Here is a 22,660-nt window from a genome sequence, read left to right on the forward strand (position 1 = left end):
GAGCTTGTTACCAGTCTGAGTCAATATCCTTCATTTTGTGGCTGAGGAGGCATATTTCTGTTGTATTTACTGTTACTAAAAAGCCATTGTTGACAGGTAAAAATAGCAGTAGTTGAAAGAAGGAATTTCAAGTTCTGTCAAACTCTGCAGGGGGAAAAGAGATCAGTGATGATACTATATAGTACTGTTTATCTTCTGTAGACTGTATCGGTATGACTGAGAATTTTTCTGTTTAAAGACAGTAAATTTGTAATACCTTGTTTTTCCTCATTTCATGGAAATCTATGATCAAAATTGTTTCTTTTTATTCATTATTATGTTTCCATAACATCTCAGCTCTTGCTATTGTGTTTACTTCAAGCATATTAATAGCCGTTCTTGTTTTAGTTTTCTTCTTGAAGAGAAAAACTTAGCCAGAAAATAGCAGTTGCAAACAACAGATTATTCCTAGGGACCCTACATTTAAAAAACAACAACAAAAGAAACCTGCCTCTAAGATTTCTGTTAAGCAAATAACTGAAACCATATCTTTTTGTTTTATAAGCAAATTTCAAGTAGTTTCTTGGCTTACATACAGGCGAGCTTTCTAATTCAATTTGCAGTGTTTGCCAATAGGTGAGAGTTTGCACACAAGTGTGGGGCCTTTTCTTTTTTTTTTCTTTCTTTCTTTCTGCAAGATTGAATGTTAAAGGCTTGTATGTCTTTGTTCCCTAAATCTGCAGTGTGTTATCCAACCATTTTCAAATAACCTGAATATACCAATCCTTCTTGGAGAAATCAGTTACTCTTAAGGTATTTGCAAGCACTTTGGATTTAGTAGAACCAAATAAAATTCCCATAGTACATGACATGAATATTCATCTTAGCAATACTGATGATAAATGATTCTTCATTAATTGCTTTCTGTGTGACATTTTCTACTTGCTTTGGTAGTCAGAGCATATGTTCGTGTTCATGTGCAGTTGGTGAATCCTTCTACTGAATTGTTACTGATTTGATTCTTGAACCATTGTACCTATAAGAAGGTGGCTAAATCTTAAAGCTCAAGTTATGACTGCTCAGTGCTCAATGGCTTATACTCATTACTGCTGTAAAGTAACATCAAGAACTTGCAGAGAATCAATTTTGGTTCATGAAACTAGTTTAATCACTAACTCACAGGCTGTGTTTGCTCCTACATAGCAATAGTAACTTATTTCTAGATTCATGGATGGGGAGAACCTGTCCGTTTAGTACTTATTCCTATCAGAACTTGTCTCACAGGGCCATCATCTGAACTTTAGTGCCTACTGCTAAGTTACTATTCACATCTGTTACAGCACTGTAGGAAACCGAGGTAATTTGAGATACCGTCTAGCTTAGTGTTCTCAAATGTTTGTAATGTGCTGATGGTAGTTCAATAACTAGATACAATTATTGTTGGTATTTTATTTTCTTATTGGTAATGGTTTTCCCTTCAGTTCATCTGCAGCTTTCCACAATAATAAAACAAGCTCTTGCTTAGGATAAGGCCTTAGATGGAAGGACAGCAATTCCTTTCTTTTGTCATTAAGGGAACTCTGAGTTTTAGTGAGAGGAGTTATTTAAAACCTAAGGCTTCAAAAATATCTATGAACTTAAACAGTTCATGAGAGTGTTTCTGGTAAAAAGCTGGAGCTTTTTGTTTCGGTAATGTGTTGAGAATTGCTGTGGATGTCTAAATTACATGCATTCAACAACATTAAAAGGAAAAGTATAGGTACAGGCAATCTTTATTTGGACATATATACAGTTTCACCCTTTGGTATCTTTAGTGGTCTAGAAATTTCAACTCTTACTAAGATGCTGACAAGGTTATTCTGAAACAACATGTTACTTGGCTGAATTCTCTACATAAATCCTGACACTTTCTTAAGTTGTTATGGATTTGCCTTCAGAAGTGTCTTTAGTTCCATCTTGTCTACAGGAGGATCTTGTTATAGAACATCTCTGCTGGAAAATGGCAGGTTTGTAGAATAAATTTTATTTTTGTGAATATTCCTTGAATTACTTGTTAGTAAATCTCCAGAAATTTCTTTTTTATTGCAGAACAGAGACATGACCACATGAAAGATTAATGTATTTACATAAACAAGCTGCCATGTGATTAAAGTATTCAGACTTACTTTTAACTTTCAAAACCTATTCATAGGTATGTATCACTCTTCTCTCCATCCGGAAAATTTTGTTCCAGTGATCAGCTTTGTGGAGTAGTTCCCAACTGGCAGTTGTCATAAGTAGTCTGGTACTTGTTGGGTGAACTGGTTGTTTCTTAGATGTCTTTTAGCTGTCTGTGCAGCCTAGGAAAGTGTAAACTAGTTTAAAAGAGTAGTAATTCCAAATGTGAATGAAACATTCGGTCAGTGTGTTTGAACATATCACACAAAGTAGCCCCTTCCAAAAGCAAAGGAGTCTAGAGTTACTAGCTGTGAGACATTGTAAATTTTAATTTTTCAAGTGGACATGTACTATAAAGTTTTCTCCTAATAAAAAAATATTAGTCAGCTGGGACAGAGAAAATATGTTATGACATCCCCGAATAACATATTTCTTGAAGAAACTTTACCAAATACTTTAGCATTAAGAATGAAGGATTCAATAAAATTAATGGGCTGTTTTTTAGAGAGATATGCTGTTGTTGATTCTATTTAGTTATCTAACTACTTCCTTGTACTAGATCATAGCTGCTCTTTTTTTAACTTTCAGTTTATAGATTCAAAGAGTATGCAGTTAAGGATCTTGCAAGGAACCCTTTGATAGCAAAGACTTGAAAACTACGTGACTAATATACTTGCTTGCCAATGCTACTAAGATTTCAGTAGGAAAGGTGAGGGTTTGCAGGAAGCTAACAAAAGGTCACAGCATCACTTACATTACTCGTAACATCAAAATAAGGCTCATAAGAGGTATGCATGTTTGCACCCTGAAGAGTTGTAAACTTTTCCTAAGTCTAAAAGTTCCTCTAACTCTTGAACTTCTTGATGTGCTACAAATATGTTGTTTCAAATGTAACACAGGTACATGGCTTAAATATTCTTGAAAACTTCATTGTGGGCCCTATATCTCTGTGGATCTCTGACCCAAGGAGATTGCAATGTTTAATGTTCTGCTTGCATCATTATTTTGAAATTGTATTTTGGTCTATGTACTGAGGTATTCTTAGTATAGCGCATGCGGAATGCAAGTCCACACAAGTTCTACAGTTCAAGCAAGGATGAAGCTTTTTGTTCTGTTTTGAAGACTTGTAACTTCTACAACTATGATTCTGTAAGTCTCTTATTTCAGAAAGTTTGTCTTTGCTAAACTGTGGTGTGAATTCTAAAAGCTTCTAAATGTGAATTCTAAAAGCTGATTATCCAGGAGGCAATCAAAAAGGAGCGTTATTTAACATTTAAAACATCACCTGTTTATCAGAGGCTTGCCTTACTTTTTTCGTGATTAATGAACTACTCATTTCTAAGCTTTCTACTCTTTTCTCTGAAGAGCGAGGATGCTTGTTTAGACATGTTCAATATGTATTTATTGATTCTTGTAGGCTACCTTGACTGAGCTAGAGTTTCAGCATGTGAAATAGCTGTCATCTTCTATCTGTTATCAGTTATCTTTCATCTCCCCACTTCCTTTATAGTGTATTGTGTTGTAATACTGAAAGTGGCTATATCCTGATGTGTCCTCAGAGCAAAGGCTTGTGTTGTCTGTGCTAGATGTAATATGGCCTTGAGAAATACCCTGTTAACATTCATATACTGCCTCTACCTTCCCCCTCCCCTACCTTCCTTCAAGTCTCTGGRATATGTTGCTGAAAAATTAAACTACTGCATCAAAAATGCTTTAATATGAAAAAAAAAAAAGGGAAATACTGAATTTTGGGGGAACACAGAGGAGATGGTAAGAACACTGTTAATTCCACTTAGAATAAGGATAAAGGGCTATTTTGCTGTATCAAACCTGTTTCTGATTTTATATTGAGCTTCCACGCTGCTAGTTCTGTCAGCTGCTCCTTGTGACAAGTAGCAAAATTTGGGTTGGTCCCACTGTACAAAACTGATAAATCATAATTATAACACACTTTACCCCAAAACAACCCCAAAAACTTATTTTTTTTATAGATAGCTTACACTTTTTTGTTCTCTCTTTGTGCCCCTTGAAATAAGGGATAGGAAGGAAAAAGAGCAAGTTGCCTGTTAGATAAAAAATGCTTAAAGTAATAATGATCTTAAAAGTAAAAGTGTAGAGTCTCTCTTACATGCTTAAGGCATCTATTTTGACCTTACAGATCTCTATTTAGGTTCATACTAACCTGGTAAAATAGATAAGAAATGTCTTACATAATAGTATATAAATGATATAAATGTATTATGTAAAAATATACATTGTGTGTGTGTATAAAGTATGTATATATGTGTGTGTGTATATATATGTATGTATGTGTGTGTATATATATATATAATATAATGGAATTTCTTTACAGAAACTCCATTTCCTTTTATTTAGAATGAAAGGGGCTTCAGTTTGTGTTGTGCATCAGTATATGTAGGGACAACTTCATTATTGCCATATGGAAAGTCGTCTTCTGTAGGAAAGAAGGGGAAACATTTTCCGTGCTTTCTCCTGCCTCTCCCTTGGGAAGCAATGTCATTTAAGAAATTTCATCATGGGGAAATGAGACACAATTAAAAACGTTCTAGTATTTTTGGGATTTGGGTACTGAACTTATAAGGAAGTGATTCCTGTAAGAACTCACAATTCTAACAGTTCTGCAAGGGCTGGTGGGGCTTCTGACAATTTTGATTGGCTACGATTAATTTACTTTTGGAGACAAACAGCTTTGTGTCATGGTGGAACTTATGAATGTGAAACAGGCAATCTTAATGTGGTAGCTGAAGTCCACTTAATGTGTGATTTCAGTGGATAGATTGAATAGTCTGGTAAAGGTAACTCATCTATTTTATAGTTAGGAAGAAAATATTTTACATATTTTATCATGTATTAATTGCCACACCAAGAGAAATTGTAGACCTTTATGAAGCTTCTGGGTAGAGTTCCAAGTACCGAGCTAGACATTTGCTTTTACTATTCTTTGATGCTGTCTAGCAGATTGTCTGTATTCTGTTACTTTATATACGTGCATTACTTTATATACGTACGTTTATATAGTTTTATATAAAGTGCTTGGATTCTTGGCTAAGTGCATATGCTAGTGTATTCTAATTGTGTTGTGGAACTATTAAAGATATTTTCTATCTCTTGTGGCTTTCCACTGGAGTGACTAAGACATAAAGTGTTCTCTTAAGTGTAAGTAACTGCTTGTTCTGGAAGACAGGGATGCTTTCTGAACACTGAGTGTGTCAAAACGCGTTGCACCACTGAGCTTTCTCAATAATAGCAGAATCCAGAACAAGTTCTCCTTGATTCAAGAAGATTTTTTTTTTTAGTAAGAAAAGTACAGTAACTGTGAGAAGTTTTCTGTACACCAATTCTGTAGCTTTACCTGAAGCATAACTTGTATTTAATAAATATTTCATTCTTGTTTTTCATGGTTTTAAAACAGGGTGATTTTATAGTTGTGCAGATAACTATCTTATTAATATTACTATGTCTCAGTCATATTCTGTGGCATCTTTGAATTAAGTTTAAGTACCTGTTATTAAGAAATACTAGAAGTAAATATTACTTTAACAACTGTCAGGTGCTAGCAATTTGGAAAAAGATGAGCATAGGGAGCTCAAGGTCTACAACTACAAATAGTTATTTTTCAGGGGTACGTTCCTTTGCGCAGAAGGGGAAAGGGCTATTGCTCTGTCCATTTAGCTGTTTCTACTCATGGAAACTATGTTGTTAACTGCAGTCTAAAAATGCTGTTATAAATGCAGAAATGGTTTTAGTTTGACTATTGCATGTTGACGGTATATCTTGGATGGAGTAAAGAGGGTTCAAAACAGAACTGCAGAATAGTTGAATATGGTTAAAACATAAACTGAAGCACAATCCTTTAAGTGCTGAGTTTTTTGTAGAATACTTTTCTATAAGAACTGTCTAATTTATGTAGGATCTATGAAGTTTTTCACCAATGGTTATGAAGATAACTCTTGCATCCTGTAGCCATTTGACAAGCATTATTTATCAAGTGCAGAGGAAATTGATTAACTGGTGGAGCAGAATTATGTAAAATTGAATTCAGAACCATTTTCTGTTTTTTTGTAATAAAATGATTACAGAAAGAATTCCATCTGAAGACTGTTGAAAGCTGGCTGCAGTTTATGATATAACAGATAAAATCTGCATCCTTGGCCTTCTAACAACCTTACACCAGCAGATGGTGGGCGTAAAGATGTCATTCATCATTTATTTACAATGGGCTTTATTTATTCTAGTGTCAACAGCTGCCCCAGGGAGCAGGTTATTGAATTTGAATGTGAAGCTCTGGGTTATTTGCTTCCTTTCAAATTTGTCTTCAGAGCTTAGTTGCTAGGAGTCCATTCTGTGCTCTAATAATGATTCATGTATTGTGAAGCCATTCAGTAAATTGGGTTGTCAGGGATTGCCAAAAAAGGTTTAGAGGTCTTGTTCCGAGATTTTTTTATTTTTTTTTAAACAGCACTGTGCTGTAGTTGGTGTCTTCTCCTCATGTGCCTTCTTTCGCCAGTGTTAAAGACTTTTTGTCCCCAGTTCCTCTCTGATTTCTCCCCCAGAATCCTCCCTGCAAAAATACTCTCTAAAGTAAGTTTGTGGTTTTCAGCACAAAAAAAAAACAACAAAAAAAAACACTTTGACATGAAATAATGAAACCTTGTCTTCTACAGGCAGGGCAGGAGTCCTTCCGTTCCATCACAAGGTCTTACTACCGAGGGGCAGCAGGGGCTTTACTAGTGTATGACATTACAAGGTGAGAATACAGAGGAAAGTATAACTGGATTAAAACTGTATGTCTTTGTAGAACTGCACTATGATATGTTATGATGTCTATATTAACATGACTTTTTGTATAGATATTTGTCAGTTTAATGTTGTAACACCTGCCTTAAGTGCTCTAAGCCAAGATATGATCCAGGTTGATTGTGCACTGTATACTGGCTGAGTATATGTAAACTCAGGAAGAATGTAACAAAATATTTTCATAAACTGTTTGACCATGAATGTCCATTACCTTAATTGAGAAAAGGCCTTAAAATATTTCATGAATTCCTTTCTTATGTTTTTATTAGCATGAGGTGTAATTTCTCTTTAGCTGTTTGCAAACTTCTTACCGAAGTACCATTCTGCAAAAGAGGGAAATAGTATAGCATCAAAGTCTGATTATATGAAAATACTGGAAAACTTCTACCATTGACATGTTTATTAAGTTACGAGAATACAGTTCTTGCACTGTGATTTCTTTAGCGGGTGTACAGAAGTGACTAAGGTTTTCCTGCTGTCTTGAATAAAATCACCATATATCATATTATTTGCAAAACTGTGGGATGATTTTTATTTTTTTTTGACTAGACAATGATCATGACTATTGGTTTAAGAAAATGTCCAGGCGCTGAATTCCTCTTAGGGTGTATAATTTCCCATGTTCGTGGATCTCAGTCTTGTTGCTGGACCAAGCAACAGCTTTTAGTAGAGATTTTTTTTAAATGGTTTTTTCCTTCCCCTCCCCAACTTATTTTTAAAAACAAATGCCAAAAAGGAACTTATTCTTTCTAAATTGGCTTGCAGCAAATGAAACTTCTATTCTTAATGCATGTTTTTACACTTGTAAAATACTAATCACATGCTACGTTTGAGATTTACTGTACACAGTAAAATCTGTAGAATGCTACCCTCTTATACCTTATCTACTTGCAAAGTAATTTACTGCTAAATTAATTATTGAGTTTATAAACTCACAGTAAATGAATGTAAACTGCTTTTTGTCTATAGTAGGACAAATATTACTGTGTGAACACATTATTATTTGTATTGTTTGAATGGTTGAGTATGTTTTGGACTTCCTACTTTTAAAGTCTTGTTCAGTGGATTTTATATGCATATAAAAATACAGATTTTTATGGCTATAAGAATTCTCTTTACTCTGTAGGGAACATTTTTTCAGTTATTTTTAGGCAGAGTTCATAAATACTTAATGCTCCTTGTTTACTAAATTTTTGTTTGCATGTTCTCCCTCTGACAAAGGGATTACTAGCTCTTACCCCTGGAGCATGTACTCTAATAAATGTGTTACTCAAGTAGAGAAGCTAACTAAACTTGAGCTTTCCTTCCTTTTTTTTGTGAGTCCATCCCTCTCTAAATTTTGTTTAGTAAGTTCCAGGAGGTAGAAGGGAAAACTGGAGTATAAATGACCATATAAATAACTTTGATTTGGATTAAAAACAGAGTTTAGCAGACTGTAAGAAAGTAATACTTCGTATAATATTATGATATTCTTTGTTGTTGATTATCTTCTCTGAAGTTTTGTCAAGTGTGTGAACAGATATTTCTGCTTGCTTTTCATCATTACAACAACGAGCAATTAAATAGTTATTTGTAGAAAGCTAGCTGCTGTGTTACTTGAACTTGGACTAAAATTAGGTTCTTCTAAAGCCTGTGGAATCTAACTGATCAATGTTAATGGGTCAGGAATTTAATCCTTGATATCTGTTAATAAGTAATGGAATATAATCTAAACATAATCAAGGCTTAATATGAGTTTAAGGGCAAAAGAYTTGTTAATAAGCCAATGTACTTTTAAGGAAGGTAAAAGCAAAACATTAGGGAAAATGATTTCTCGAAATCCTGCTTATAATTTTCATCCTTGTCCATACATAGGAGGGACACTTTCAATCACTTGACAACCTGGTTAGAAGATGCTCGTCAGCATTCCAATTCCAACATGGTCATAATGCTTATTGGGAATAAAAGGTAAAATTCAATCATTATGTAATATGTAGGTGGTAAAGCTTTATGGCTTGTTTGTTTGGATTTCACCTTTTTTGTATTCTTATTTGTAAGAAGTATACTAACTGTAAATAACTTTCAACCACTGAACATAGTTCTACAGTGAATCTGAAACCTTTCCTTTTCAAATTAGTCTAATACGTGTGCAGCACGTTTACCTTATGTCCTRTGCACATTTTTCAGAAGTAATTTTATTTTAAAATCAGTCTTGATTGCATAAAATGAAGAATTATATGAATTATTTTTCTCACTGTCCTTTTTTGACACCTTGAATCATCCTTTAGAAGCGCCTAGATTTCTCCCTATTAAAGGGAACATAAGCTCCTAATTTTAGGTGTTCTTAACAACAACAAAAAATTGATCAGTTTAGAATCATAGCAGAGAAAATGTCATTGAACTAGATGCAATCCATGCTACAGGATTCACTTCAGAAACATTTGTTACATTCGTTAAATGTAACAAGTGCATGCTTTATGATTACATGAGATGTTTATGAATTCTAAGTCTACTTCGTGTTTTATATGCTTTAGCTGGGGATGGGCAGGGAGTGAATGCTTTTTCTAATGATTACAAAGATTTTACCATTTCCTGGTGAATTCAGGCTGCTGTTAGATACACTAGGTGCTGAAAATTCAATTAACATGTTTTGGAAGTTTGTTACTAAATTTTTAAATGATTTTTTGCTTGTTTTTTTCATCACCTGGACAGTCAGAAGTTCTCGGCATCAACAGGGAAAAATTGTAGGTGTTTGAACAGTGAAGTTCTTAAGTTTAATGTATTCAATAATATATTTTTATTATCTGTAGTTTATCTAGTTCTTGATCTAGTGAACTGCAGCATCATGTCTGGATTTTTCTACTGGAAATGCAGGATTTTTTTTTCCCAAATATCAAAAGCATGATCTCAGAATTTAGTAACTCATTAGTTATGCTACACTTGCCTTTTCCTAATTGACCTCAACTTGTCTCCATGCCTCAGCAATTGTTGAAGGTAAAGATGCCACTTGAAATAAGTGTGTAGGCTTCTCCCTTGAAATTTAATGAACAGCAAGATCATTTCTGAGATACTACTGAGAAACAGCCTTATGGTAATGACTGTCTGGTTTCACTAGTCTGGCCTGTTCATCTCTTCTGCCTTTCCCTGTCCAGCCCCCCAGAAAATATCGCCTTGTCTTGTAAACATCAGAACACATTAAGCTTTAAGTAATTATGAAGTTTGCCCACACTTATATAATCTGGAAATGACCAACAAATTATTTTAGTAGAGGTATATGATAAGTATAATCTTTACAAATTAATATAAAAATGTAATCTCTTATTAAATGAAGCTTTGGTAAGCCTGTAATGTCAAAGACTAACTTTTTATGCTTATGTGAGTGAAAATGCAGCAATGACAGAAACAGAAATATGTACAGTGTACACAAATATATAGTGTACTTGAGATAAGTATTACATAAGCTTGCATGCTTAGTTAAGACATCTGTAACTGTTCCTGGTTATTCTTAGCTATTAAACTGAGCTGTAAATTTTTAATATCTTACATTCTGCTGATGTGGACATGATTGTATGTTATAATACACTACCTGCAGCTAGCTCAGTAATTATCCCAGTTGCAACTAAAGTTTATTTCAACAATGAGTATACTTAGATTATTTATCTTAAATACAGATTATGATGCTACAGTAAAAGTAAGTACAGGAAGTAAAATTTCTTTAAGATGTTTCTTTAAAAAGCATTGCTTTCAAGTCTCAAAGAGGAAGATAGGGAGGAAACGCCTTTAACTGTTGCATTGTACTGAAAGCATATTGCAGGACATAGAGTAGGGCATTTTACTTGAGACTGATGGAAGAAAAGACATGTATACTAACATAAGATTTTTGAATAAAGGAATTGAATAAACTTTGTTCTTAAGAGTCCAAAAAGTACACCAGAAATACTTTTGTACTACTGACTTTTTACTAGATTTGAAGAACATTGAGATCTTAATCTGAAATGTAATAGTTGGTTTTTGAAAACATTAGAAATATTGGTATTAAAACATTACAAATACTATACTTAATCTTCTTTCCAGAACAAAACATAGCTATATTGATCTAGTAAGACCAAATGCTTCGAATTATTGGAATGGGATGTATGGAGAGAGGAAGACAACTGTGGTTAGTAGAAGCAGTTAAAGCTCTTATAGAGATACGCTAAGATATCAGTAGAGAGTTTAGACTGGGTTATCACTGCAGCTTTTGATGCAACTGCAGTGTCTTAAATCAAAAGAATTGTTTATTTCTATTTTAGTATTGAGATAATGCTGTAGTGAACCAAACCTTTAAATTAAAAGATATTGTTGAGGGTAGTGTGGTAGTAACCTATGAGTAAAGCATTGCTCAAGTTTGAAAATACAGTRTCGGATAGCTACTTCAGGTGCATCAGAATGAATACCTTGTTAACTTGTCTTAAGCCTAAATTGAGGTAGTGAGAATACTTGCATATAATGAACATCAAAATTACTTTAAGAAAACTTTTCATGTATCCTCATCTCCAAATGCTCCATGTTCAAATGATTTGCTGAACAATCTTGACTCTATAATTCATCTGAACTAGCATGTAGTGATTAAAATGACAAAAACCTGACTTGCTGCAAAATGGCTGCTGCAGTGAGTATGGTTTATTTTTRATGTATTTCTAATTGCGAGAATGGAAGCATTGAAGCCAGTGTGATACTTCTTACTGGCAGTCTAGCTGTAAATTAAACCTATGTATTTGCACGCTGTTTAATTTGGAACTGTGCATCTGAGAACATACTTTCACACGCACAATTTAAATGCAGCATTATTGTTCAAAACGTGGTTACAAATGTGCTTACAAAGAAGGAGAGAAGCTGTTCCTCGAGAAACTTTAATAAGTAAAAGTGAAACACGTGTCTATATAGTTTACAGAAGTGGATTTGTCTTTAGCTATTCAATCCAAGAGAGCTTTTTGTTTTTTCATATAGTATTTAACTTTCATCTAGACTGCTTTGAAAGCAGGAAACAAACTGCGTAACAATCACTTATGTTCATCTGCTGCTAAAGGGCCAGGTCAGGCAGGCCTGCAGTTTCAGAACCTAAATGCTGGCTTGTCAGGAGGGACAGTTAATGTGGTTTAAAATACCTTATTTTTGTTCTTAGGACTTTTTTATCAGAACAGAAATCCAACTGCATGAAGTTTTGTTAGCAGAAAAAATGAACTAGTTTTATTTTTAATATCATTAAGAAATCTTTTATAAAAAAAAATCTATTATCAGTTCAGCTTTTGCAGTGTGGATAACTAGGTAACATTATACTAAAAGGAGTGATAGTTACCTAAAATGACATTTTCTAAAGTTAGTATTGAAGGAAGAACTAGATAAACATACATGCATCCAGTTGAAAGCCATTTCACTGAAGTCTGTGGTAAGATCTTTCTCAGCTGGGGTTGATAAGTCAAACAAGTGAGATGCTGTGGCTTTATATATAGTGTATATAGTGCATATGCTGTAAGTGCAAAGTTTCTAGTAATTCTACTTAAAAACTTCAATAGATATGAATATGTACATAAGACCTAATGGGGAGACTGTTGGCTTATAAGCATGTATCTGAGGAATGATACTTACATGGACACGTTGGACTGTACAGGTAACTTGGGTTGTTTGTTTGTTTGTTTTCCATCTTAGTGATTTAGAATCTAGAAGAGAAGTCAAGAAGGAAGAAGGTGAAGCATTTGCACGAGAGCATGGACTTATCTTTATGGAGACATCTGCCAAAACTGCTTCTAATGTAGAAGAGGTAACTTCACTTAACACTGATTTTTAGTAAAACAATTGTTTTGAATTGCAGGCTGTAATTTGTGCAGATACTGTTCCTCTAGGTTTTGGATTCCTTAACTTGAATTAACTACTCTGTAAATTTACATTATTGAAAAGACAATGTCTGCATTGTATCTGATTGTGTGGCACTGATTAAATTGCTGAGACTCTGGTAGCTTATTTAATATTTATTCTTTTAAAAAATATTTTGATCAAGGAAGTCAGGGTACATCTGTCTGTCTTGGAGTCTAAAAGATAAGACTGGAATAGGTTTGCTAGTCCAAAGCAAGAGAAGCTCTCTGTATCCTTGACAGATGTCAGTCTAACCTGTTCTTAAAGACCTCTAATATTTCACAGCCTTTTCAGGCAATCTTTTGTAATGCTTTGGTATCCTTATTGTAAGACAGTCATCATCTTTCCCCTCAAATACCTAGAAGAAATCTTCCTTGCTGCAATTCATGCATGCAATTTCTTGCTGTGTCCTCTACAGATTGCTGAAGAGATCGTTGTCTTGCTTGCCTGCTTTGTATTTGAATAATGTTATGTTTTTCACTCCTTTTCTACTTCAGAGTAAATAAGTCCTAGTTTTCCTTATAGTTCATGTTTACAGACGTCCGAGTTGTTGCATATCTCACCTAGATTTACCCCACACCTTTCCCAAAGGATGGTGGACAAAGAACCTCAGCTGAGATATTAATGCTATGTAGAGTAGAAAGATTGCTTCACTTGCCTTGCAGGCCAAATCCAGTTTATACACCCCAGGTTGTTAATCTTTTTTACAATAGCATGACATTGTTCAGCCTCTCATACTGTATAGTTCATCCTTCCTTTTCTCTAGAATTGCCCTAAGTGCAAGATAAACCCCTCAGTAGTGGGGTTTAGACAGTTCTTCCACCCATTTGAGAGTGATATTTGGATCAAACTTTGAGGTATCTGTAGAATTAGGAAGATTTTCTTTTTTTGTGGCCAAACATATTTTGTAGATTAAATGTTGTGGGTTTTTGTTTGTTTTTTTTTATGGTCTTCTCCCTCCTTCCATCCCCCCCAGAGACAGTGCTCAGACTTTGGTTTCTGAATTTGAGGGTAGTACTTATGGGACAAGAACTAGAACTCTTTAGGATTTAGAAATGATCATCTTATATCGTTCAAACATGCCCTCTACAAAACTACCTTTAAAAAGATGTAATAGTTGATGAACCTGTCGCCTCAATATGTGGAAGCTATCTTATTGTGAGCTAATATGGCTGCTGGAGTTGCTAACCTCCAGAAGTAAAGTGGGGTTGTTTTTTGTTTTGTTTTTAACAGAAATGCTTTCACGAAAGTTTCTAGAGTAGGAAGTAGGGTAAACTTGCCATCTTTGGTGCTTTAGAATGGCTTCTTGAATCAGCAGTTTCTGAGGTAGAGAGGAGAACTTCCAAGTGAATTCCAAAAACCTTCTGAGGCCCATTCTTCCTGGGGAAAAAACAAAGTATTTGTATACATGTTCTGAATTAAATGCTTTGTAAAAGAGTATAAGCATAGCAGTTCATAAAATACAGGCTTTTCAGGGCTGCTTGTATTGCTTTTCCAAGTCACTTGTGTTTATAAAAGACCGGCTAATTTTGAAACGTGTTGGTTGATGTCCATAAGTCTCAGGATCACTGTACAATTTACATCCTTGAGGGATAAAGAAACTCTACAGCAAGTAACTTTTTATCTATTCTGATAATTTGTAAGACTCTGTTAACTATATAAAGGCTACTGTATTATTCTCAGGCCCTCCATTATCTAACCACACTCCACACTTTCTGAATAGCTACTTTAGTGGGGGAATTCCATTATATACTGATTAATTCTGTCCTATTAACTTGGGAAGCTTAGATTGTTTACTGCCTGAGCATTTCCACAGCAGTCTAGATCAAGATATAGCATGCACTTCTTAACTTTGTCTCTAGTATGCATCTAGACTGAAATGAGCTGCAACAACAGAGCTAGTAATTGTGTGGTTCTTGTACACTGAATACAAAGCTTTGTTACTGGGTGGATTCAGGAGGGGCAATGTGGCAGTACAAACCCCTGATGCTTGGATGAGGCAACAGAACAGATCTGCATCATCAAGCATAAGCAGATAGACATAAAATTCCTGTGGTCCTAGTCAATGCCATTCAGTTTACAGGCTACTTGCATTCCATGCAGATGTGTTATTGGAACACAGTACATAGGCGTATGCTCCTTATGGTGTACCAGAAGGAGGTAAATGGCCAGAGGAGACTTTTTTGTAATGGATTTTTTTCATCTCTCTAGTTGAAAATATCTTGTTTCCCTGTGGTGAGAGACAATGCAAGTCTCTGGAGATAAGTATGATCAGTTCAACACCGTTTCTGACCCAACTTCGTTGTATTACTTTGCCTTGTGTCATAAACGTCTACTGTAGATGTTTTAACATAATGGAAGAAAGTCTGTAGCTGTTTCTTTATGTGAGCAAACCAACTTCTCTCATTAAGGGTTTTGTTTGTTTTAGCTGTTTCCTTTGTTTAAACCGGTTCTCCCTTCTGATTTCTACACTGTGTAATGCCTTTAGTCAATACCTAGCTGAGGCAGTAGGTTGTCCTGTACTGTGCTTGGATCTTAAGATCATTTGAAAATATTGGTAGGAATGTTTAGCAATAGTGAATATCCTGTTAGCTGTTCATCTCGTACTAGGCTGTTCAGTAATGTTTACCCTGTTTGCACAACAGATACTTGATTGTTGGAGGCAGGGAGTAGGTGTGGGCTCTTCCTTCATACCTCTGTGGAGGTTTCCAAGACTTCAGTGTGGCCACCGAGTTAAATCATCATGCTTAGTGTGAAATGTGGTGGGGTGAGAGGAGTTTCCGAATCATTAGGAAGATAAAAGGATTATTTGCAATTTTTTTAAGGCACAGGTTTATTTAGCTGCTGTCACAAGGCTAGTCTGACTAGCATCTTTAGCTGTATCATATTTGTCAAAACAGCTTTTTTTCCTTGAGTTACTTTTAGCCTCTGTCCAAAGGCATTAAGATGGATAACCAGCTATCAAAACATAATTGTATCTTTGCTTTGTTTTTTTTAGTGCACTCTAAATAGCATTCCAAAGCAAAATAAGCATGCTTGTACTTGTTTTAATCAAAATGCAAGTTACTTTCCCACCTTGCATTAAAACTACACATAATATTTAAGAATTTTATTCTCTCATTTGCAACAGGAGATGTTAACTTTTTATCACATCTGTTGGGTTTTTTTTCGTTGGTAGTTCAACAACAGTGTATGACTGTTAATTGTAGTCTTAGCAGAAAGATGCAGTTCAGAGCTTGCTGTTTTCTGCTTGGACAGTGTCTAATACCTGTAAAGGCAGAATAGAATCATCCGCATCAAGTCAGTGTAGCCATACAGTCTTCTATGGCACACCCTCATTGTCTCTGTATCCCTGGAATATCATTGTTTGAATCTGTGCACGCTGATTCTAAAGAGGTAAAGATACCTAGCTGGATTTGGGAAGTCGGAATAACTTTGTGCGTTTTGCTTGCACTCCAGGCTGCTACTCCAGACTCTGCTACTGAGCAGAGTTTGTGGAAGAAGCAGAATTTCTAGTTCATGAGAGTTTGGGGTTTTTGTTTTTAGTTAGGTTTGTTTTAACTTTTATTAAAACCAGTATTTGTTAAACTTTCTTGAAATAGAAATTCCCCAATCCTTCAGCTGCCTGGTGAAACTGATGCTTTTGCCAGCTTCCTCAGTGAGAAGATGGAGGGAGATGAAGCTCATGTGAGTTTCAGCCCTGGGGGAGAGAAGGGGCAGGACATGGGGCTCTCCTGAGCATTCACAGCTTTCACCTCTTTGAGGCGAATCCCTGTGCCTTGTCCCAATTCCACAGTAAGGAACACTGATTCTTGGGGCTTTGGGGCTTCTCGATGTGTAATCAGAATACAAGGCCTCAGTTAGTCTGGGGGGTTTCAGGCTTTATAGAAGAGCATCAAAACTATGATATATCTGCCTGAGTGAACCATAGATTCTCCTGGATCCCTAGTTCTGGCTTCCTTCCCCCCTCACATGTGCTCCATCCTTTGTAACTGTTTAAAAGCAGCTGTAGCACTTTTGGAGACACTTCAAGCTCTAGTAATGTGCGACTTCCCAATAAGTTTGTCAGAAAGATTGCACTTCGTTTAATGGCTACATACATGCAGATTGCTGTCAAGTTTTGTTTTGGGCCTGTGCACCTTTACTTTAGATATAAAGCTACAAATGTGTTTGGGTAGTTTTTGAGGTATGGGCTGGTTTTATAGTACCTCCCTACTGCTTGGTAATTAGCCCCTTTGTAGCCCCTTTAGTATCCTAGGCTTCTTTCTGAAAGATCATTTACTTGTAAAAAGTATTGTCTTACTGTGTGTAAAACAGCTGCTCAGAGCTTTAGGATCCTCCTGTATTAAGTGGCCATCCAGCACCACTTACATGCCATTCACACTGAGGTGCTGAATGGGGCATCACTTAAATCCACTTGTGGACCGTGTTGTTAGTGCTTCCAAATGCATCCTTTAGTACTAGAGTAGTCTAACTATATAGAATTTTACTGCTAAATGATAGGAAGGAAGGAGGACATTCTAGGCATTGGCTGACCAGAGAGATGAGGGCCATGCTTTAGAATTTGTCAGCTATGTAACCTTCAAAGTCTCCTCAGAATGTTCCTCAACTGAAAGCATTCAGAAATAATGAACTAAAACCAGTTCGCATTTCAAAGCACTGTTTAACTTTAATGTGGCCACCAGAGGGCAGCATGTTACATGAACTGAAAATGCAGAACCTGATCTATTTTGATTTTAAGCAAAGATGAACTTGTAAAATCTGAGTTTGGAAAGTATCAGTGTTTAATTCACAAGTTTGTTCTGTGTTCAGCTTGTAGCAAAGTCCTCAAACACTCATCATGGCAATAGCTTTCTGAGATAGAGAAGTGATATTATTGCAATTTGCAAATGGGGAAAATGAGACTATGTGAGATATTATTTGCCCATTTTGTCACGTCTGTGCTACATGAAAACTGAATGTAGCTTTTGTGACTTGCATTCCAGTGCCTTTAGCGTAATACTGCTTCTACATATAACCTGCATAAGACAGAAGCAGCGGTAGCTTATTCCCTTACTTCCTGAGGTGTTTTTACCAGTAATAGAATTCATTCTTCCTGTTTTTGTCTCAAAGGTAGTTAGCCTATATTGCTTGTTTATTTTGTGTGGTAAAATGGATGTCATAGCTGATTGCATTTTATGTTCAGTGTATTAGGATTAATTTATTTTAAATGCAGTGTCTGCACTGTTTGGTTTCTCTTTTTTTTCTTTTTTCTTTTTTTTCTTTCTTCTTTTCGAGGTAAGCATTGTGAGACGACTTAATTCCTGTGAAGCAATGTGATCTAGGAAACTCCTAATGCAGATTAACTAAAGTAATGTTACGTTAAAGGCAGTGGTATATTGTGACTCAAAAATCCCTACATTTAGTTCACACTTGGCACAGACGTGACATGGTGGGTAGATCACATCTTACAAGACTCACCCCACTTGTAAAGTACAGTAATGCCATTTATCTCAGCAGGCTATTGCTATCGTCACTGTTTGAGAACCTAGCTATAAGATGAACACAATGGAAAAATATGTTAAAAATCACCGATCAACTTGTTTGCAACTTTTTTTTAATGCTGTGGTATAGCTATATTCAGTAGTCTCTTAAATTAAAAAAAGAAAGCACTGCAACTGTAGGAAAATGTCTACATCTGGTATTTAATTCTTGGTTTTAATCTTCCTAAGCATAAAGGCATCAGTGACTTTTGATTTTTCTCAGACATAGTCTAGAATTTGTATACTTGGAAACCTAACATACTACTATTTGCACAGGGCTCTTCCTCTTATGAGTAATGGAGGCACAGTGTAGCAGGGCCTTGTTACCTTTCAGGTGACTTGAGTAGAAAGGCAGGTTGAATATGGTACTGCCTGTCCTGAGGTGGTGAAAGTAACCTGAATGGACTTGAGCTGATTTATTGTAGAGGTGCTTGAGTGTCTTTGCATATTGCTTCAGGATCAGCAGTATTGCCAGAACGTATGGTGCAACCTCAGTAGGCTTGGTAGGCAGCCAGCCTGAGTCCGTGTGGGCCTAGTGGTTGAAGCCTTGTGTTGTGCGGAAGTGGCTAAGCTGCACCTGGATCCAAGTTGGCGTATGAAGTGCTACAGCTGTGTTGTTGCAGTGCTGCACATGGTCTAATAAATCCAAACTGGATTTGAAGGGAAACAGCTTTGTTTCTTTGCATCCATGGCTCAGTTAATCTGCAACTGGATAAACTGCCCATAGATTGAGAGTTTATAGTATACTGCATGTTCCAGGTAAGAGATAGAACATGCAATATATAAAGTGCTTTTTAGAATAAGTCATTTATACTGAGTTCACCTTCTTGTCCTCGCTAATTGGGGCACTAGCATACAATGCCAAAATCTGATATGTATAATGTTCTTAAAGTGACTAGATTGGTGTTTCAGTAAGGTTCCCAGGCATTTATTTTAAGTCCACTTACACTTTGAAACATAAGCTAACTTAAAATAAATGGATGCAAAACACTACAGCTTGGGCATTTTGCCATGCAGAATACCAGTACGTGATGTTTTAATGCTAGTATTTGCACCGCAATCGCTGATGGCAATTTGGTAATCAGATTTTGTCTTCTGGATAACAGAAATGATAGAAATGAGTAAAGTAGACTATTAGATTTCTCACATCCATAGTTTCTTAAGCAATATGCTCAATATTATAGCAGACTAATGTTTGTACTGAACGTTATGGTGCCTGGGTAATAACTATGTTGAAAAGGTGTAATTTAGTGATACCCAAGACACCCTGCGTTTTCCAGTGCATTTTATTTCTGGGGGGACAGATACATTCTTGCAGTGATCTGTTCTTGAATGTAGCATCCAGAAGGTATTTTCTACTCAGTTGTTAGTTTGGAATTTGTATTCTGGTAAAATTCTGATTTTTGTTGGTCTAAAGTAATTCTTATACATCTCATTTAATTTCTATGAAATTAATTCTAAGAGCCTAGGCACACTTAGCCAACACATTCTAGAATTGTTAAAGTGCCAATTGTTAAGTGCTTGCTTACATGAAGTTATCATAACACATTTTTAAGACTTCAAGTTCTGCTTAATGTCCTACTCAAATGGGAGCAAGCAATTATCTTCACAGATTCCAGCTGTGTGARTTTCCAAAGTTTTTGACCTATACCTTTCATTAGTCCCATGTATGAGGCTGCTACAATAATTAGTGTGTAATCAGAAACCGAGATAAGTTTGCATTTTCTTCTTATATTGAAAACTTCAATTTCTGAGGAATGTGAATCAATTCATAATTGGCTGAAAGCCAATTTCTTCTCAACTCTAACGCATGTTTGAAAAACGAACTCACTTCCTAAGTGCCTTGTGAATCTGCAATGATTAATTCTTCTCATTATTTTGCTGCAAATTCTCATGACCCTCTGTGATGATTCGATCACCCACTTGGAGTTTATGCATATTCATATCTTTCCGCTCCTGCCGCAGTCGTTCAAGTCTCCTTCACTGGCTGTGGTGTGTGCTTGGTGCAGTAATTGAGCTGCAGTAGATTGATTACTCTGGGGAGCTGTAAGGCCTTTAAAGGTGAAAACATATCAGTCCTGTTAATTAGGAAACAAAGCTCTGGTGGCAAGTTCAGCAGTCAAATGCTTCCAGTGTAGAAATGAGGAAAGGTATGATTTGTTCCTCTCCGTGAACCCTGTTTACTTTTTTATATTTGAATTAGATCTGTGTGTGCTGTAATAGGCTTGTGCAGAAAAGAGCATATCTTGTATGATTGTATGATGATGGTATTTTAAAACAAAAAGAACTATGTATTTGATATTGATTGTAATCATTAGCAGGTGTCAATCACCTCTTAAATTATACATTATCTTAGGCATTATGTGACCTATAAAGTTCAATGCAAGCTGAAAAATAGGATCATTGACTGTAAACTTTAACCAGAAACATTTATATCATTCATTCTTTCTGACCTGAATGTCTGTCTTTTCTGAAAATCTATCATTTTAATTCAGAGGAAATCATAATAAAACCTGGAATCTCTTCGTTCTCCTATTAAGATGTCTATTGCCTATCATGTACAAGATTAATTAAAGAGAATACGTTCTTAAAATTAGGTGAATATTAAATGATAGCATAAGGTTTCATCCAGCAGACAGCATCCTTACATCATCATTGTAAGTACCCTGTGGTTTTATGTTGCTAAGCACTCTAATCTAGAGTGGCCTATTACAAAGATATTAAGGGTAGGGGAAACCATCTGCCACACAATCTATCCATAAGGGTCAGAAATAAATAATTTAAAAGTAATTTATATATCTTAAACCATTTTTTCCTCAGTAATTACTGGACAACAGATTGTGGAATACAGATGTTATGAAAATGTCACTGTTCTTGTAAACAGCAAGTGATCCATTGCTACTTCAGAGTAGGTTAGAGGATACTGTTGTCATACCTGTTCCTTCTGAGGTCAGGAAGAATAGTCTTACTGAAACAAGTGCACATGAGGTTGAACTCCAGTTAGTGCATCTTACACTGAAGGATATCATATTCACTGGTTGATTTTTCTTCCCCCCCCCCCTCTGTATTTTAGGCATTTATTAACACTGCAAAGGAGATCTATGAGAAAATCCAGGAAGGAGTTTTTGACATTAATAATGAGGTAACTTTCAGTACTTCCAGTACTCTGAACACTTCTTCTTTATGTACAAAATTCCTCTTGCCCAAAATGTTGGAGAGCAAAATACTTGTCCATTCCACTTGGATATAGAATTGTCTGCCATTGTAATAAAAATGGATTAAAATAAGTGACCCTATCCATCCATGAAGCATCACAAAATAATATAAATCCCCAAAAGAGAAGAAAATCCACTTTCATCCACTTCTCCATATGGTGTCATCTGTTTCAAAGATAATTTTCCGCTATGTAAATGGGGGACCATGTTGATATGCCAGATGCACTCCATGAGCTGTCCAGTGTAGGGGAGGGATTGCTTTGAGAGTTACATAAAAGACTTTTGAAATGTTGCTGGTTTGGGTGGCTGGATTCGGTAGGGAATAAAAGATTAGCCATTTTGCCTATGAACATTACTGAAATTACAGATTATCATGCCCTGTCTCTTTGGGTTATTTGGGGAGGGGGGAGGGGAAATGGGGAGAAGCAGGGGCTGCTTCTATAATGAAAGAGTCTAACCAAAGACCAATAATTTCTCTCTTGAATTTTAAAATGATTGTCCTGTTGAAAGTCTTGAGTAGTTAGGAGATGCATTCCTGGCCATAGAAAAAAGCAGTTTCATATTCAGTGGTAGCAGATGGAAATATTTGGTAGGTTCATGGAAGTTCCCAGTTTGTTAATACCTGCATCAAAAAGCAATGCCACATAAATAGATTTAAATTTTAGTGTGAAGTGGCCAGTTACTTCTGGTGCACAATTTTTTACCCCTGTGTGTCCCTGAGTATCACTACTGAGGTGCTTAGTAAAACCGCATGTGGAAGTCTGCACTGCCACTCTCTGTTCTGTATCTGTTCTGTGAACAGGAGTATCCTCTGTCTGGGACTGTCAGTCTGATGCTTCTCTTGTGTGTGGTAGTCCTAACAGAGTTGCTCAGAGAGGGAACAGTAGCAAGGAAATTGACAGGACTGTATTAAATAGCATCACCTCTCTGCTTACTATATCTCAACAAAAAAACTTTAAGCTAATGAAAATATTGCTATTATGGGTAAAAGACTTTAGAGAGGAAATAATGAGAAATTACAGTAGTATGAGCAGTGTTTGCAGTAGGAAATGTGTAGCTAAATATGGCTTCATTAGTAATCATGCAAAGACACTAATC

General features: G+C 35.8%; 1 protein-coding gene across 3 annotated transcripts in view; it reads left to right on the top strand.

Moving 5' to 3' along the window:
• Window positions 1–22,660, top strand: part of RAB2A (RAB2A, member RAS oncogene family) — a 41,861-nt gene that overhangs the window by 16,601 nt on the left and 2,600 nt on the right. The window contains exons 3-7 of one of the 3 annotated variants that reach the window (XM_026054712.1): window positions 6,617–6,738; window positions 6,822–6,904; window positions 8,809–8,901; window positions 12,622–12,733; window positions 21,421–21,489. In XM_026054712.1, coding sequence (XP_025910497.1) covers window positions 6,617–6,738; window positions 6,822–6,904; window positions 8,809–8,901; window positions 12,622–12,733; window positions 21,421–21,489 — 479 coding nt within the window. The remainder of the gene's footprint in view (window positions 1–6,616; window positions 6,739–6,821; window positions 6,905–8,808; window positions 8,902–12,621; window positions 12,734–21,420; window positions 21,490–22,660) is intronic. The other 2 variants (XM_026054711.1, XM_026054713.1) reach the window with 2 other exon arrangements.

Source organism: Apteryx rowi, unplaced genomic scaffold (assembly GCF_003343035.1).
Source record: "Apteryx rowi isolate R43461 unplaced genomic scaffold, aptRow1 scaffold_96, whole genome shotgun sequence".
In the NCBI taxonomy this organism is placed as follows: domain Eukaryota; kingdom Metazoa; phylum Chordata; class Aves; order Apterygiformes; family Apterygidae; genus Apteryx; species Apteryx rowi.